General features: G+C 35.3%; 1 protein-coding gene across 4 annotated transcripts in view; it reads right to left on the minus strand.

Annotated features, from left to right (window-relative positions):
• The window catches only part of LOC105492606 (LDL receptor related protein 1B), a 1,932,714-nt gene that overhangs the window by 825,942 nt on the left and 1,087,517 nt on the right, over nucleotides 1-19,255 (minus strand). For all 4 annotated transcript variants that reach the window (XR_011609732.1, XM_011759820.3, XM_011759819.3 and 1 more), the window contains exons 8-10: nucleotides 10,425-10,647; nucleotides 6,949-7,120; nucleotides 2,273-2,416 (exon numbers count right to left, since the gene is read on the minus strand). Coding sequence is in view for 3 of the 4 variants with exons in the window: in XM_011759820.3 (XP_011758122.2) it covers nucleotides 2,273-2,416; nucleotides 6,949-7,120; nucleotides 10,425-10,647 (539 nt within the window). In the remaining variant the exon portion in view is untranslated. The remainder of the gene's footprint in view (nucleotides 1-2,272; nucleotides 2,417-6,948; nucleotides 7,121-10,424; nucleotides 10,648-19,255) is intronic.

Below are 19,255 nucleotides of genomic sequence, written 5' to 3' on the forward strand. Positions count from 1 at the left end.
TTGCCCAGGCTCTTATTGAAATCCTGCGCTCAAGTGATGCACCTGCCTCAGCCTCCCAAAGTGCTGAAATCACAGGCCTCTGCCACAACACTCGCCCTTGGTTTTACTTCTAATGGATGTCTTAATTGGTAATTGGTAAACCTAGAACTTCATTAATGTAATATGTGTGATTGTTTGTGTGTGTATATAGGTATGTATGTTTTAAATAAGAATAGTAATGATTTTCCCCATTATTTTCATTGGTCATTTCCTAGGTATTCTTTAATACCTACTTAAGTCTCTTCTAGTGTGTCTTCTTGTACTATAGACAATTGAATACTAAAAAATACATTTCACAGACACTCATATAGCCAAAGGTAGTGGATTTTATTTGACTACCTAAAATGAGATATGCTAGCTCAAGTTTAGAACATGAAAGTGAGGCAAAGGTCCCCTTTTTGCCGCCTCTGATGGAGACATTGAATTTTTCCACAGCAGGCTTCTTCCATTCCATATCAAGATGTGAGGAACAAGGTGTTTCTCCTTTCCTCCTCTTTTTTATTTTTTTCCCGTTAGGGGCTATCAGATGTGACTTAACTCTGCATCCGATAGTTTTGGTGCCAGCTTTCTAATCCCTGGATCTCAGCTAAATGGTATGTTTTTAAAGTTAACATTTTCATTTATGACTTCCTGATGCTCTAGCTTCTGAGTATGGTAGATGTTCCAGCTTTCAGCTGGAATGTTTGGGGGGGATGTTCCAAAGACCCAGTAGTCTAGAAGCTACTGGTCCAGGTTTTTAAATGATTTTGTAGGCACCTATTTGCATTAAATCTCTTGTTGCTCCAAATAGCTGGAATTATTTCTGATGAGTATTAATGTACTCCAGGTGATATACTACATTAGAGATGATTGAATAATATGCAATTCTGATCTTACATTTTTCCTCCAATTTGTGTATGTATGTATGCACATATGCTTGTGTGTGTATATATATGTGTGTGTGTGTGTGTGTGTATATGTGTGATTATATCTCCCAAGTGGCATACAGATCAATTTTAAAATCATACACTACATATACACACATGCACCCACACACAAAACTTCTTTTATCGTGAGGCTTCAAACTCAGTGCCCTCAATTATCCAGAAGGCCTAGGAACATGAGACCTGTTACCTTCACACTTCCAGTATTTAACACAAAATCAGGAATACAAATAAAAAATGTAAACAAAGTACAAAAATACATACATGTTAACATAGTTTAGCCTCTTTGATTCTTCATTTTAAACTATATATTCTATTAGTAGCTCTAACCATTTAGACTTAAAATTCTAACACATTTAGAGATCTAATTTCACAGTCCTCAGTAAGCACATGACCAGAGAGTGGAAGAGATGACAGGATTGTGACCAGAGAGAGAGGACTGACAGAAATAAAAAGCTGTCACTATGACAAAGGTACAGACAAACTAGACACAGTAAAAAGTAGTCATCATAAAATTAAAAATAATGGGGTCTGGGGAACATTTAAAGACCAACAGTCCCCAGTAGGATCATTTCAATCAGGACCATTCTACTATACCTGAATATCAAGACCCCAGGAAAAGACCTTAACTAATTATTGTGCAAAATATTAAGTTGCAAGAGTAATTTTTAAAATCCTTATTACCATATTTAAATTAAAATAAATTATTCTGGCCTATTTAAAAAATAAATCAGAGATATATCTAAGAGATTAGAAAACTTTTTGATAAAATCATTAAAATTTTTTTGATAAAATTGTTACATGTTTGATCTCTAATTAGCATAGCTTCAGTTACCTGAAAAATTAAATCATGAAAAATTAAATCATGAAGTGACTTCACTCCCCAGTGATGGTAGATAAAATGAAGCCTGTCTATACGTGGATTTCTGTCGAAACAAGCAACACACCTATTATGAGGAGTAGCATATTGTTTCAAATAGGAGGAAATCTTATCAACTCATCATTCCAGCTCATTAGCTCACATACATCCTTTAGGGAATTAAGGGAAGCATCTTCCTAAAAATCTTCCCCAACATATGTTTCCCTAAAAATCAATAAATTTAGTGACTCTACAGCCTGGTTAGTTTCTAATTCACATTATCACAACAGAAAAATACTTATTTTGAGAAAAATGGACAGTATATATTTGCAGGCAAACTTCACCTGTTGAAGTCTCATGTTATGACTGATGTTGATGCTGCTAATTAATACTTAAAATCCTATTATAAGGGGGGTAGCTGCTGGCAAAATGTTTTAGTTTAACAACATACTTTTGCATGACCTGCCATCGCTTCCCAAGTTGAAGCCAGTCCTGCAGCGACAGGTCCGAGTTTTGTAACTGCTGCTGAGTAGACAGATGTGTGAACAGCCCCCTGGCATTCCAAATGGATCGACTTCACATGCATGGCTTCTGACTACAACAAATAAAAAACAGCATGCGTGAAATTCAGGTTCAAAGATAAGATAACTATGTGCATCAGTATGTCAAAATTTCTATAGTGTAAACACAGGGAATCTTAGCAAAATTTTGTATACTCAACTATTTAGCACCATAATCAAATGCAAAAGAGTTAAAACCCATAGAAGAAGAGATTGAGATTTAACAAAATCCTCCTAAGTGGGCATTTAAAAAAACAATTCTAAGAAATAAAATGCATTCATATTAATTTAAACTCTTCACTGGTGAGCAAAATAAAAGTAACATGAATTTTTGGTACATGCGTCTCATCCTTTTTTAAAATACTAATTTCTAAAATGAATACAAAGATCCATAAAAATAATTCCAGGTTAGGTAGTTAAGCAGAGAAAGGATTTACTTTGAAATGATTCATCACATAAGCAACTAAACTAGAAGAAATGGGATTCTGTGATTGTACTCTGTTGAGAAGTGCTGTGGCAAAATATTTTTAAATTTTTAAGTCTATTGTCATTTTGAGACTCTTACCACAAAACAAAATATGTATGTGTGTATGTGTGTGTGTGTGAAGTTGTCAAACAGTGGAGGCTGAGTGTATGTACAGAAATTGAGGAGTAGAAGAATATTTTATGAGTATAAAACCTAGTAAACTAAAAAGGTAAGAAAAGTATTATATGGTGAGGACGAGAAAAGAAAGACAGATCAAAGTGTAAAGAAATAATAAGAATAATGTAAGATTTTATGTATTACTGTAATTATGTTTCTTTTTTTTCAAACAAAGAGATGTTTAATTAATGCTGATACAGTATTTTTTCATTTAAAATGAGATTCATTTAAAAATCATTTCATTAAATGATTTCATAAAATCATTTAAAATAAAAAAAAAAATCCTTTGTGCCTTTTGAGGTTTCCTTTTAAGCTACATGCCTGTATTATCTATTTAAAGGATAACTTTTTTAAAATAAAAATAAAATAATAATTTAACAACTGTACACACAGGGACAAGCCATAAGCTGCACCAACTGGATCCTAGATCCTCTTTCCCCAAGGGCAGCTCATTCTTGGTTCTTAATTATGTTTCTTTTAGATCACCCACTTGTTTGAAATGGTGATGAATACCATGGCAATATTCTCTTCATAATAAAACTACTATGCTTTTAATAATTATGCCTATTCTCTTTGTATTATTCATTCTCTAAGTAGGAATATAAGTGAAATGCAATTTTAACTATTTTTTCCCTGCTGAGTGTTATTTTTATTTTCTAAACTCTCTCCACTTATATAATAGATCACATCTCCTCTCAACTAATCACCAACTCTCTACTTTCTCACTCTCATCAACACTTTTGCTTTTTCCATTGGATCATGTCCATCAACATGCAAATGTACCATTATTTCTACATCTAATAAAGAAATCTTTTAACCCAAATCCCCACAACGATCCTTCCTTCAACTAGTTCTCCATTTCTCTCCTCTAGCTTACATCCACAGTATGCAAAGCTACAATGATCATTTTCTACAATTCTCTTCCTTCCTCTCTCAAACCCATTCTACTCATGTATTCACTTTATCCTGAAACTGCCCTTATCAGATCCCAGTGAGCTTCGTGCTGCTAAATCCAATGGTCAATTGGATTTAAGAAGCTTCATCTCAGTCTCCTCTTTTGGTTTTTCCTATTCTTTGTGACATATTGCTGGAGCATACCAGTGTACATTACTTGGAATGCTTATTTCTACATTTGTATTTACTGCCTTCACGTTCACATCCATAGTCATGGCTTTAAATGTCACCTATCTGCCAATGACTCCCAAATTGGTATCTCGAGCCTGGACTTCCCCCTTTCAACTCCAGAATTGCATATTTAAATATTTTTATTTTAATTTATAATAAACATTTAAAGTAACTCATGAAAATTACATTTACTATTTTTGTCCTAAATTCACTCCAAGCTTAGTTTTCCCATCTAAAAAATAACTAAATTATTCCAACTGCTCTAGCTAGACCATTGGCATTATCCTTGATTCTCTTTTTATTTATACTCCACATCTAATGTATCAGAAAATCCTATTGGCTCTATATTTGCCTATATTCTGAATTTCCCTATTCTCCCCACTTTCACTGCTGCCATCTTGATCCAATCCACCATCCTCTGTAACCTCCCACCCTTCTCCTCCCCACTACCTATTATAAACAGAGTAGCTATATTGGTTCTTTTTTTTTTTTTTTTTTTTTTTTTTTTTTTTTTTTTTTTTTTTCTTTTGAGATGGAGTCTCGCTCTGTCGCCCAGGCTGGAGTGCAGTGGCCGGATCTCAGCTCACTGCAAGCTCCGCCTCCCGGGTCCACGCCATTCTCTTGCCTCAACCTCCCGAGTAGCTGGGACTACAAGCGCCGCCACCACGCCCGCCTAATTTTTTGGATTTTCAGTAGAGACGGGGTTTCACTGTGTTAGCCACCATGGTTTTGATCTCCTGACCTCCTGATCCACCCGTCTCAGCCTCCCAAAGTGCTGAGATTACAGGCGTGACCCACCGCGCCCGGCCGCCATATTGGTTCTTTAAAAATGTAAGTCATACCATGAGATTTTTCTGTTTAATGCTTTCTAAGGACTTCCCATCTCACTAAAAGTATAAGCAAAAGTTTTTTTTTTTTTATATAATAGTCTACAGAGCCCTACTTGTTATGATCCTCCTTTGTTTCTCCAGCCTCATTTCCTACTTCTCTTTTCCTCATTCATTCTGCTTTAGACACACAGGTATTCTTGCCACTCCCTGAACAGTCTAGACATGTTCTTTCCTCATGGCTTTTGTGCTTGCTCATCTCACCACCTGCAATGTTTTTGCCCAGATATCTCTGGTATGGTTTGGCTGTGTCCCCACCCAAATCTCATCTTGAATTCCCATGTGTTGTGGGAGGGACCCAGTAGGAGGTAATGGAATCATGGATGCCAGTCTTTCCCATGCTGTTCTTGTGATAGCAAATAAGTCTCCTGAGATCTGATGGTTTTAAAAAGTGGGGTTTCCTCAAGACCATCCTGGCTAACATGGTGAAACCCCGTCTCCACTAAAAAAATACAAAAAACTAGCCGGGCGAGGTGGCGGGCACCTGTAGTCCCAGCTACTCGGGGGGCTGAGGCAGGAGAATGGCGTGAACTCGGGAGGCGGAGCTTGCAGTGAGCTGAGAACCGGCCACTGCACTCCAGCCTGGGTGACAGAGCAAGACTCCGTCTCAAAAAAAAAAAAAAAAAAAAAAAAAAAAAGTGGGGTTTCCCTGCACAAGCTCTCTGCCTGCTGCCATCCACATAAGATGGGACTTGCTCCTCTTTGCCTTCTGCCATGATTGTGAGGCTTCCCCAGTCATGTGGAACTGTAAGTCCAATTAAACCTCTTTCTTTTGTAAATTGCCCAGTCTTGAGTATGTCTTTATCAGCAACGTGAAAATGGACTAATACAATCCCCATGCCTTTCTCCTTCAAATACCTCAAGTCATCATTTAATGTCATCTTTTCAATGGAACTTCTTTTGACTATTCCATATAAAATTGAAGACTGCTCCCATTTCTAACACTCTTTATCCTCCTTACCTTCTTTATTTTCTCTATAGCACTTATTATCTTCTAATATAATACATAATTTACTTAGTTATTCTGTATTATAGCTTCTCCGCTGGAGTGCAAACTCATAAAGGCAAGACTGTTCTGTCTGTTTTATTCACTTCTGTATTCACAGTATACATAGAATAGTTCCTGGAACATAGTAGATTGTCCATGAAAAAAATAATGAATGAATAAATCTTAATACTAAACTCTAAGAAGGCTATCTACAGAATTTTATATTTGAATCTTTTCTAAACATATTTGTGACAATGTACAGCCATGATTAGATATATGTTAATGCTCAGATAATTCTAGGCTAGTTTTGATTTGAAATATAAGTATAGAATATAATAAAAAATTTGCTGGTGGTTTTTGATATTTTCTTATTTTATATATGACTGAACCTAAATTGTATTGATGAACAGCATCACTAATCTCCTGTAAAAAACAACTGGTTTGTTTTTCTGAGAAAAACTGCAGCCTTCTCATTGAAAATTACTTTTTAATGAATATGTGTTAAAGAACAATTGGAATGTTAAGTTAGGAGAGCCCAATGACTATAGTAAACACTGGCCAGATACTGCAAGGCAATCACCTGATTTTAAATTTGTCTACCAAAATGATATTAAAAAAATTAAAAAAAATAACCTTAGCATCTGAGTTTCCTGTCTATATACATCACGACTGAAAGCCCCTTCCTGAATCTAAATCGTGCTATCATTTCAATTCTATTGTAGAAGCGATTCACTAGGAACTGAACAATTTGTCATTTAGACTTGTGACGGGAGTTCTATCCCACCTAACAAGCAGACATGCCCACTTTCGCTGTCAAAGCAGAGAATTTATGACTCACTCACTTCAACACCATACAAAAGCACAAGTACTATATCCCCATTCAATCTACCATTAGGAAGGTTAGAAAGAAGCCTTCCCACTTACCTGTCGGTTGAGTTCTTTTCTGATAAATTCGGATTCCCCGAGCATTTTCCATTTTAATTAATGTGTGAATATCAGTGCCATTAAATCGGTTTATCCTTATGATATTGTAGTTATCAGAATTGGTTGCATACAAATAATCTTCGAACACAGTTATACCATAAAGATGTCTGACCTATAACGAGGGGAAAACATAACTATGATTTTGAATTATGTAGTTTTCACTTTGAAAGAAAAGCTGATTGCTATTTACTAGTATGGGAAATGGCTACAACAGGAGAACCACAAGGATGTTATTTACTTTTTCTCAAGGAGTTCAACATTTCACTGATTAAAACTTATTTTTGCCAAGTGCGGTGGCTCACGCCTGTAATCCCAACACTTTGGGAGGCTGAGGCGGGCGGATCACAAGGCCAGGAGATCCAGACCACCCTGGCTAACACGGTGAAACCCCGTCTCTACTAAAAATACAAAAAATTAGCTGGGCGTGGTGGTGGGCGCCTGTAGTCCCAGCTACTCGGGAGGCTGAGGCAGGAGAATGGCGTGAACCCGGGAGGCGGAGCTTGCAGTGAGCTGAGATCCGGCCACTGCACTCCAGCCTGGGCGACAGAGAGCGACTCCGTCTCAAAAAAAAAAAAAAAAAAAAAAAGAAAAGAAAAAGAAAAGAACACATTATGTACTAGTGTTTAAAACAGTTCCACATGTAGAGAGAGAATTTTATTCATATGTCACTAAGAAAGCATATTTAGTAGTTATTTTTCAAAGGCTTCTGAGAGTAACACTTTCAAGCATATTCAATAATATTCCTATGACACTGTTATATATAATTTGAGATATTTTAAGGGCTACTTGTTTATACAATAATGGATATGTAGAAGCTGCAAAAACATAGCTCTGCCTGTGAAACGACTAATGAGAAAGCACCTCTGAAGATTTGTTTTATAAAGTCAAAATCCAATTTTTTTGTCCTAAGCTATGTTTAGACTAGCACTTGCTCCAGCACTGAAAGTAATATATAAAGAAATCACATATTTGCAATCATTGTAAATAAATGTCAACATTTCACTCAGAAATAGCATTATTTCTAAAGCCAATTTATAATAGGAATATAACTGTTTCTTTTGAGAATTACAATGTTTATTGCTATTCATATTCTTAGTTAACAGTCCAGCTCTTCTCTTTGGCAAAGGTCTTGGGGTTTATGGGGAAGAATGGACATCTTGAACTTAGAAAGTTTTCCCCTGGAGCAAAAGGAAGAATACATGTACTGATTTTCTGATAAAAAGGCACATGCTAGGCACGTTGCCTTTGGCTACTCCTTTACTTAATTTAAAATGGTTCTGTTCCAGGGTATAGTGAAGTTGCCAATTGACTTGCTGCAGAGATTTTGTTGAAAAAGCATCTGTCACTACTTTTGGCATTACATCGCACACTTATAATACATACATTTGCAGTTAAGAGAATTTGAAAAAGTACGTGTGGTTTGATTATAAAAATACTTATAGAACAAAAATCACAAAATGTTCTATTTTAACCAGAAAATCTTGCCAGTTCTGTAGTTTAAACAAAAACATTTGATTTATCTTTCTAGCATATATGACTCATTAGTTCTATTTTTGGTCTTCTTGTATGAGATGTGACTAAAAGAAGACTGGCTTTACATGATGTTTTTGGGTTTTATCTCATTTCTTCATGCTTAGTTTGGACATAAAATATGAGAATTACTAGGGAGAACTATTCCACGTTATAGCCCAAATAGTTCTTTTCTATGTACATGTTATTCCACAGTATGGGCATGTGTTGTACTTATGTGTGGGTGTAGTCAAGTGTGTATTTACTAATATCATTTTCCACCTAGCTGACATCAAATTTACTAAAAATGTCTATGGCCAAATTTTGACTTGGATAATACTTTGTCCTACAAAAATTATAAGCAAGCTCAAGATTCTTCCCTTGCCATTAGTCTCATGCATGTTTTGCTCAAAGTTTGGGGCCATTAACCAGGAAGCCTGTAGTGATGGGATATCAACATTGTTGTCTACATGACTGCCAATTCATAACCCAGGAGAAAAAGCGTGCTACATAAGAGGCAATTGGTCAAGGTGGAAAATATGTTCAGCCAGTAAAGGTAAAATTCACTCACTATGTCCCTATCTTCCTGCAGAAAATACTATTTCCCCTAAAATAAACACCTCTGCTAATTATCCCCTAGGCAGAGGTAAGAGAAGCCTGGAGCAGTAGATAAACCATTTTGCCTTCAGCCCCAGTACTTCAAAAACTGTATCTATGTTGGATTATTTAGTGGCAGACTTAGCATATGTTTAAGGAACAAGCAAAATACAGGCAACAGACATGGGGAAAAAAAGAATAATTAAACACTTCAGGTTTTCAAAACTTTTTAAAGTAGTCATGAAAAAAATTATTTGAACTCCCTATCTTCATAACAAGGTTTAACTTTTTAATTGCAAATAAGTAAAGAGAAGGGCCATGATAATCCTCTCAGAGGTCAGGTCCTCTAAGGTTGTAACTAAGAACTTTGAAAGGAATCAAGATTTTTGGGGCAGTTGAAGGTGAGAGAGAAAGCACTGGCCCACCTTTAACATTGAACAGGTTTCCCCCTAACCCCAAACAGATTAGTGCATCTCTTTATCTGTCAAGGAAGGAGAAAGGATTTCATTTTTAAAGCTGATTAGAAAGTAAAAGTAACTTTAAAGGATAATCACAGAATATACCTGTCTTGCATTGCAAAAGAATCCAAAGAGATTCACATTTTCAGCTCCATAGACTAAGAATCTCACATAAAATAAGTGCAATCAGTGAGATAGAATCAGACTTTTAAACGTATTATAGTAAATAAGGCTGATTTCTACTTAGAGATCTCTTTTAGGCATTCACTGAGCATTGTTTGCAAAACGTAATTCAGCAAAATAAAAAGTAACACATTTAGGAAGAATTTTGACCTTCGTGACTTTCACAGAATTCTCTTTTTAGGAAGTACTTGAACACATCAGAAGTCAAAATTTAATCAAACCAATTAAAATAATAAAGGTACTTTTGGGAACAGGCATTTGCTTTTGTTAGAAAAATATCTCCAATGCCACAGGGGACAGATGATAGTTCAGCTCCTCATGAATGAACTACTTAAATTAGTTTTTAGCAAATAGGCCATAAAATCGGATCTATTTTAATACTTTTATTTTTTACTAATATAGCATTTTTGTCTTTGTGTTTGTTTACTTGTTTATCTGTTTTTAATAGAAGGGAGAAAGAGTAAGAGAGGCATCTCCAATTTTGTGGAAATATCACAATATCACTGTGAAAAGAACATTCTCCAATATAGGAAATATACTGTAACTTTTATGACTCATTGCAGCTCGACTTCACAAGAAATTTTCAATATTGCAAATGTTGGTTTCCTTTTTGTATTATTTCTTTCATTGTATTACCCTAGGAACATTTTCTAACAAAATTGTACTTACTTGTCTGCCTTGAATGATAGCATGTCTATTTTTTCCTTGATAGTCCACTACTCCCACATAGTCCAAGTAAAGATCTACCCAGTAAACCAATTTGTTGACTAGGTCTAGTGCCAGTGCAGCTGGCTGCTCTGTCTTTGAATCAATTATCCTTGTTCTGTTCATCCCATCCATGTCACATCTCTCCACTTTGGCGACATTCCCGTAGTCAGTAAAGAAAAGTTTTCTGTTGAAAGAAAACTAAATGTTAAAGCGGAGGGTGGGGGAGGGAAGCACATTTGATGGAGCCATCTGTAAAAAACAGAACTTTTTCTTCTAATTTATTTCAGTGATTACATCTGTTGGCTTCCCATAACCATTTCCATATAATATCACTCATAAACAGAGAAATCTGCTAATGAATATTGCAGGGCATAAGGGAGCAGGTTAACCAACAACTGTAAAATTTCCCCAAAACGAATGATTATAGTGGGTTTATTTTTGTATTAGAAGAAATGTTTCTTTAAGCCTCATAGAGCTGATGGACATCGACCACATTCAGTGTAAGCTTCAGAAGTGAGCCAAGTCACCAGGCCAGGGCACGTGAGCTATCAGCCTTTATCTTCAACCTGCCTTTCAAATTGCCTGGTAATGTTTGTCTCCTATAAAAGTTATTATGCAGAGCTCAATGATGCTGTGAGTGGTGGAGAATAGCAAACCTGGAATGGAATTAAGCAGACGGAAAAGCAAATGTGCTGTTTGTAGCAACAGAAATAAAACATAAATAATCAATTCCCCACCCAAAAGTATCCCTAATTCTCCCAAATATTCCCAAATCACAAAATTGTATTTAAGAAGTATAGGTCATTTCTTCTCATTTTTTCTTAGTATTTATTTTGGAGAAAAGGCTGAAAAGCAATGTTGACCTCTGAGACAACAAATTCTTTCATGCAGCGCTAATGGTGTCTGTCAAAGTTTAAAATGTAACTCCAACACCCCAGTGTCTAATATTTGATTAGTATTCACTATGTTTAGTAAACACAAATCAATTTTAATTAACCTGACAATATTTAACAAGATTACCCACTCATGAGACTAAATTACATTTGTAAATAGAAGACCATCTTGCCTTGACTTAAATACAATCTCAAGAATAATCCGATTTACAGTGACTGAGCAAAATTAAGATTACCTAGAGTATAAAATATTTGATTTTACAAACTTGGTGAATTAGTTTTTAGTTACTTTTCTCAACATACTTACATTATCTAACAGTATGGGCTATCTTTCAAGCTTAAACATGTTATTTAAACTTTAATTTTAATTTAGCTCTCTCTGCTGTGGGAGACACTAATTTTTAAACATTAGTGCATACTATTGGTAATAGTACAAGCTAGATTTTATTATAAGTATATTTCCCCCAAATGTTCTTGAAAGATCAGTTTATCATAAGTTAAAATTAATTTTTTCAAGTTCTATCTATTTAGGTGAAGATCTTTCGATTCTAGTGAAGAATAAATAAAAGAGCACATCCTGCAGTTTCATTGTCATGCTAAACGATCAAATCACTGCTTGGCATGCACACGTTCCCTCTCCCCCTCCATTTCTCTCTCTCTCTCTCTCTCTCTCTGTCTCTCTCTCCCTGCTTCCATCCTGCATCTCTGCTTTCTTCACTTATAAATCAATTTGTTCATAGCTATTCTGTTTCTATAAGGAGTACCCAGTTTCACTCTTGTTTACTGTAGAACAGTGTTCATTATTTTTGCTACATGAAACTTTTTCTCATAATGCCTCTCCTTTTATATATATTTTTTTCTCACTAGTTCATTTCACAGCGGTGAAGTTGGTGTGCAGGTGATTTGACTTTGGGCATGGAGAAATTAAGGTTCTGGCTATCATGTGACATGTAGAGACTACGTTTAGATAGCATTATGAAGCAGGCAATTGCAACTGTTTACATAGTACTTAACAACTGGAAAGGTGAGTCTGAAGAGGAAGCCTTCTCTAAAGTCATCTTGAGATGACTTAATTGAACGAGATCTCCCGACCCCTGAAAAAAAAAAGAGGAGTCTCAAGACAATCTTGGAGGTATGCTATTAGAGAAATAAGAGTAAAGGAGGTCAGAAGTTAGCGGTAACACAGATGTTCACAGACATCTAAAAGAGAAAATTTTCAGAATAAAAAAATTGAGTGGCTGACTGGGTCAATCACTTTACAAAGCAAAGAAAGAAGAATATAGATTAAGAAAATGTCACTGAATCTGATATTCAGTAAAATACTAGTAATTTTTGCCACTTGTGTTTGTGAAGTTTAGTTATGGAGGAAGAATATAAAGCAGGTGATGATGAAGGAGTTCAGAAAATGTAAGTTATTCTTTCAAGAAATTTTTCATTGATTTTGACCTTCTCTTGCAAGAATGATGCAATTGATTCTCATATTTTTTTCTAAATCATGATAAAACTGATTGAGATAACTCTCTAAGTTTCTGCCAAGTATGAAAAAAAAAACACATGTAAATATATAACTGATCAAAATTGAACCTTCTCAGACTTCCGATTCCTGACTATGATGAGCTCTATTCACTCTTAATTGAAATGCAAAAAATCAAAGAGTTCTAAAGAATAATAGCAACATGACCATAAAGTCACTACTATTGAGTACCTATAGTCACATGATGATATAAATGTTTATTTGTGTGCTTGTTTTTAGCAGTGTTTGATTTTAGCTTAAAATTTCCTGTTACAGAGAAAGGTTTCATTCCCAGGGCATTCTTTAGTGGAGGCATGGCTGTATTAGAATTGGTAAACACAAGCTGAGGTTTTTAAATATTTAAAATTCAACTATGTCATTTGTGATATAAATGTTGTTGAGTTAAAAATCACTCTCTTCTTTTCTATAAAATACTTTTCCAAATCATAGACAAGTAAATGGTGCTCTGCAAACTCCATGATCCCGTGGATACTTATGAGAGACAAAAGTACCAGATAATTTGTATTTTACAGATGAAACAGGTTCAAAGCCTTTATGGTTAGTCCTTGCCAGAGGCATAAATGTCACATATTTTTGAAAAACTTGTTATTTGGAATTTCAAACTTACACAAAATTTTTAATTTTGAGGAATAGTAGAATGAATGCCTATACCCATCACCTAGATTCGCCAGTTGTTTACATTTCATTCTGTTGGCTATTTTACATACTCATTGAGCCACTTCAGAGTAAACTCTAGACATCATGACTCTATTCCTAAACACTTCAGCATCCATCTCTTAAGAAGGTTAAGAAAGACAAGGACATTCCCTTGCATAACCACAGTACATCTCTCATAATCAATACCTTTAGCAATGCGTACAATGTATAGTCCTTATTCAAATTTGCCTTTTGACAGATAATGTTCTTTATAGAAAAAATTTCTGATTCAAAATCTAATTCAACATCATGCATTGTATTTAATCATCTTTTCCTCTCAACTCCTTTAATGTTGAGCAGTTCTACAGCTTTGCTTTGTTGTTCATGATGTTAGTATTTCCAAAGAGTAGATAGGAGTTGTTTTGAAGAATATTCCAATTTGCGATCTGTCTGATTTTTGTCATGTCATAATTAGGTTGTATTATGCCTTTTGAACCAAAATGCAATGATTTTGCACTTTATTGTTACTACCGCTAGGGCTTAGAAACAGTGGGAAAGCCTAGGATCCACCCCCAAAATTACACAAAAAAGAATTACAATGGTGGTTTGGAATCCCATTCATTCCACCATATTCGATGTTTTCCGAACACTTAACTCTCTTAACTTCCAGGGTCCTACTCTCTTTTTCAGCATCTCCTCCCACCAGGAACTAAGGGCCCCCAGTTTAGCACTCTCCCTGGAAAACTCATGGTAGATTGTGGAGATCAGTCCCACTTCAGCCCTATGCGCCATTCCCTTTAGGATAGCAGTATTAATACATTTTTTTTTTAATCTCTCTTTGTTCTTACCTGTGTTATCAACTTTTTTTTTTTATTATGCAGCAAAAAAGGGCATTGCTGTTGTCTTGTTCTACATTTATTTTTAAATATCATTCTAGTTTCCACTAACAAAAATTAATATTAAAAGAAACCAAAATTCCAACAACTGTCTATTTCTAAGATGTTTAACTATTAGCTCACAAAAGAAAACATTTCTTTCAAATTTCCAATTATTCATCCCATTTTCTGAATTATGAATCCCATAATTCAGCTTCTCTACTAAATAACATTTTATTGTTTTGGTATCATTATCCCATCAGATATGGGAAACTGTTTTTGTCTGACATCTTTGTGATTATATGAGCAGCCCTGTTTCACTACAATCATATAAGTTTTATACAGTTGAGGATAGTAAGAAACTTGGAGTATTATTGGTAAACTTGCCTAACATAAATCAAAAGTCACAAAGGGAGCAGTCATGGACAGTGACAGAGCACTGTGCTTACAGAGTTATGGCACCAATCATTTCTATACTTTAAAGGAAAGAAATTGTTACACACACTGACATCTTAAAGCATGTATTTTTTTTAGCCGATAAAAATAAGAATTACTTTTGCCAGTGATATCCATTTTAAATAATGCTTCTGTACTTTAATTCAAAAAAACACAAGAGAATTTAAATACATCAAAGTTCTGTCCATGTCCTTTAACTGCATAGTCAGTCCCTGTCCTGAACTCTTAAATGTTGGTTATAACTTACTGATAGAATTTAGAAATTTTCAAAAGGCTCTCAAAATGAAATGACTTATCATCCATTTTTAACTTTAAAAAAAGCTAGGTTACACAACAAGATTTTTTTGAAATGAAGTTAATAAAACAAGGTATTTTACATAAGATACACAATGGGGAGTAGCTAAGAAGGGAGTAAGACATAAGAGTAGGGAACCATATATTGCCAGATTTCAAAACTCATTGCTATGATTAGGATCTGGCAAACCCTCCATGTTTATTATGTCTTAATGAAGACAACTGCTTTCCTTTTTATTTCAGGAAAGTGATACATATTTTCCTCAGAAAGGTTTGCACTAGGAACTTCATTTTTTTCTTGTTTTTATAATAACTTAATGTTATCCAAATAGCATCAATAGTAATACAACCTTATTTTTTATGCCATTGTACCTTGTACAAAAATTGAACAAGAAAGTAATTTTCCACATTATATAGAGTAATTGAGGTATATTTAGAATTAAAGTAGGAATATTAAATATTTAGCATAGCAAATCTAAAATGCAATTGCAAATCTGAAAAAGTAATGAGTCTTTGAAATAAGAGGTTTAAATTCAAATTCAATTAGTTCCTGCCACTTAAAGCATGTGGATAATAAACAATTAAGCTATTTTGTCTGTCTAGCTAAGACTATTCAAGACAGTTATTTATTGATCTTTACTTGTTTGGGGATTTCACTTTTGTTGTTTGAAAAATCTTTCTTGTGCTTGGTTTTCAGTTTACACATAAACACACAGAAATTAAACTTGACATGTGGACTCCCACTGACGGCTGGCTATTCTATATTCTGGAAACATTTCCAATAGTGATTTCTCCAAAAGTGTACATGTATTGGATATGTCAGACAATGTGGCTGACTCTTTCAACATCCTTATTTACCTAAACCTGCCCCGTTTAGTGTTTCTGAGGGGGCAGCCCTATGCGCAATAGTATAATCCCATTTCTCTCCTCCCTTTTCTTAGATAATTAGACCAAGAATGAATATGGGATTCCAGTGAAACCAAATCATAGGCTGAGAGGAGTCACTAGGAACCTTTCTCTCAATAATCTGAACTGCAAAGCATGGGGTCCACCTGGTGCACAGCTGCTGTAAAATAGGTAAGGTGAACTGCTAGTATGGGAGGATGTGAGAGAAAAATACTGAAGCCTGTGTATCAAAGTAAAGGGGCTATGAGAGGCAAGATGAAAGAAGCCATGTCTCCCTTGAGTGAGGGATTCTCCGGGCCCCAGGAAGTCCATCTTTACTTCCTGTCCTTAGGTCTGTGAACACAGGGGATTATCTGATTCCTCTCAGGAAAGAAATCTGTATTTGAGCTAACTTTGGTAGGTTTCTATACTTGGAAGCCAAAATGCCATGACTAAACCCCCATATTATTTAACATTCTATTTTAAGATTCAGAAAAATTGTGTTCTAAAGATTTTGAACAAAGCAAACATTGAAGCAGCGTCCTTATCTTGGCTAAATACCTGGGGTTCATAGTCTCAAGGGAATCGAGGAAGCAGACATACAAGAAGTGGGTTTAGGAATGGAGGTTTACTAGGCAAAGAAAGAGAAAGAAGAATAGCTCTATCTCCTGCGAGAAAGAGGGGTACTCCAACGGGCCTTCTGGCCCACAGCAGAGTGCACAGCATTTTATAGACAGGCTTGAGTAGGCAGTATCTGATTTACATAGGGTCCAAAGATTGGTTGGACCAAGTGTGACGTTTGCATAGTGCAAGAGGAAGCTGGCCACCCCACCCTAATCTTATTATGCAAATTGGGTCTTTGCCTGGCCAGGGCCATGCTGTCTACTCCTGACTGCACACGTGGTTGGCAGAAAAAAGAAAGGAAGGGAGGGAGGGAGGAAAGAGAGGGAGAGAGAGAGAGAGAGAGAGAGAGAGAGAGAGAGAGAGAAAGATGGTGTTACCATTTTGAACATGGCTAGTGCCAAGTAGCCTTTCCTGTTGTCACAGTTGCCAGCATTCACCCATACAAGTTTACAGCTTGCTTGTCTATGTCTGCAGCTTGATTTTACAGGCTGCTTATTGTTAGAAAAGAAAATGATTTGGGACTGCTTTTCATTAAAGGGAAAACCTTACCAAGGACTTCCTCACCCTCACTATCTGTGTAAATAATTTCTTTTTCACTCCTATGTATCATTCTACTTTAGGGAATATTTCATATTAAAATTTTAACTCTAAATTAAGAACTCATTTTGTAATCTTTACAAGTAAACCTCATAAACCTATTTTTGCACTGAGTCAAAATGCTATTTATGAAGAAACACTATTTTGGCCTAAACTGAAAATATCTTAAATCTTTTCTGTAGTCGCTAGAGAAAATATTAGGAAGAAGAACATTAATAATAAGCAGCAATTTAGAAAAAAATATTTTTATCTCTTTTAAATTCAATATATTACTCAAACCACAGATTTTCAAATGTCATTCCCTAATCAAGCTAGCTGAACTCTGGTGAATACAAATGCAGGCCATCCTTATCCCCACTTCACCCCAACACTGCCTCTCATTCACCTTTTTATGATGAAAACAAATTAGCCTTTTAGGCCTTTCTTTCAACTTGCCTTTCATTTTCCATAACCTGAGAGCCAGGAGTTAACTAACACTGTAAAAGAAGAGCACTAAAAGTGTGGAGAAATAGAAAGATTTGTACATTTTTATTATTGATTTATTTTTTCTTTTTATCCATGTCACACAGATATTTCATCAATGTCTAACGCAGTTTGAAACATGGTGGGAAAAATGCTTAACCATCTCCTCTCCCTAGATTGTCATTGTCTGAGGTTGAGTCTAGGCCCTATCAGCAAGAGAAAGGCTTGTACAGCTTGATTTGTTCATGATCCATCACTACTTCCCCTACCTTACTCCACATCCCTATTCTCTAAGAAAAGAACAACTTGGTTTATGTTCACTTGCTCATTCCTGTCACCCATGGCTACACTTCACTGCAGCTGCCACATGTAACTGCCTAAAAGGTAATGACACACTGACCTAACATTTTGACTGCGAGACATCCCTCATTCTTAGGCTGTAATTGAAACTATAAACCCACCTCTGTTTTAGATAATATCAGGAGTAAATCTTGCAGCATTCTCACCCTTCTTTTCACAAGTCTCTGCTTAAAGTGTAGGACAGGCTAACATTTTGTCCACTGGTACAAAGCAACCTCCCCTCTTCCTACCCCAACCCTTCTGATCTGCGCTGTGAAACTTTCACTCCATGCTCAAACTCCATAATATCTTAAGATTACACTTTGAATGTTCCAGAATATTATGCTCAAATGGTAAAATCCACTGCTTTCTGAAGGTCTCACAAACTGGTTGTATCACTGACAGCACCCATCCTTGAAGAATTATATATATATATATATATATATATATATATATATATATATATCTCACATATAATATATATATAATTTTTCTCATCTGGCCTTTGACAGACTTTTTATAAATTTCCTCATATGGGAATAATAAGATATAAGACTCAGACCTGAAGTTAGGCTAAAGGATGAAAAATACACTTAAAGCCGTTCTAGCATAGAAAAATATGTTTTCCAGATTATCCAGCATAGCTCACTGGAGTTATATTTCAGGCCTAAATTATTAACTAATCATAAATTATTACTTTGTTCAGTTGTTTTCATTGTCCTTTTTGCATACAGTTCCCTTGGAGAACTTGTAGGAGTAATGATTAGTTCAGGGTTAGATTTGAATATTCCTTTATCTAGCCAATTTTCATCTTTAATGACATTTCAATATTCACTTTATTTTACCTATGATATCAGACTATAATATAACTCAGATGTATTCCTAAAGGCTTAGACTAGCTCTCAAATCTAGCACAAGTTTTGCTTCTCTGTTTACTTTATATAAGCAACCTGAATTTTAAGAATATAATACTGTCCCCTGTGAGGAGGATGGATTAAAAATGTTGGGTGATGGAAAGGGAGATTCCAGTTTGGTAGTTATGTACTAATGTAGAAAGTAGAAATGGAAAAGAGGAGAGAGATTCAAAAAATAATTTGGAGTCTGAGTCAGGACTTCATAATTAAAACTGAATAGAGACAAGGATTTCAACTGAGAGCAGCATTCCAACATAATATTAATTTTCACATAATATATTTT

Source organism: Macaca nemestrina, chromosome 11 (genome assembly GCF_043159975.1).
Source record: "Macaca nemestrina isolate mMacNem1 chromosome 11, mMacNem.hap1, whole genome shotgun sequence".
Lineage (NCBI taxonomy): Eukaryota > Metazoa > Chordata > Mammalia > Primates > Cercopithecidae > Macaca > Macaca nemestrina.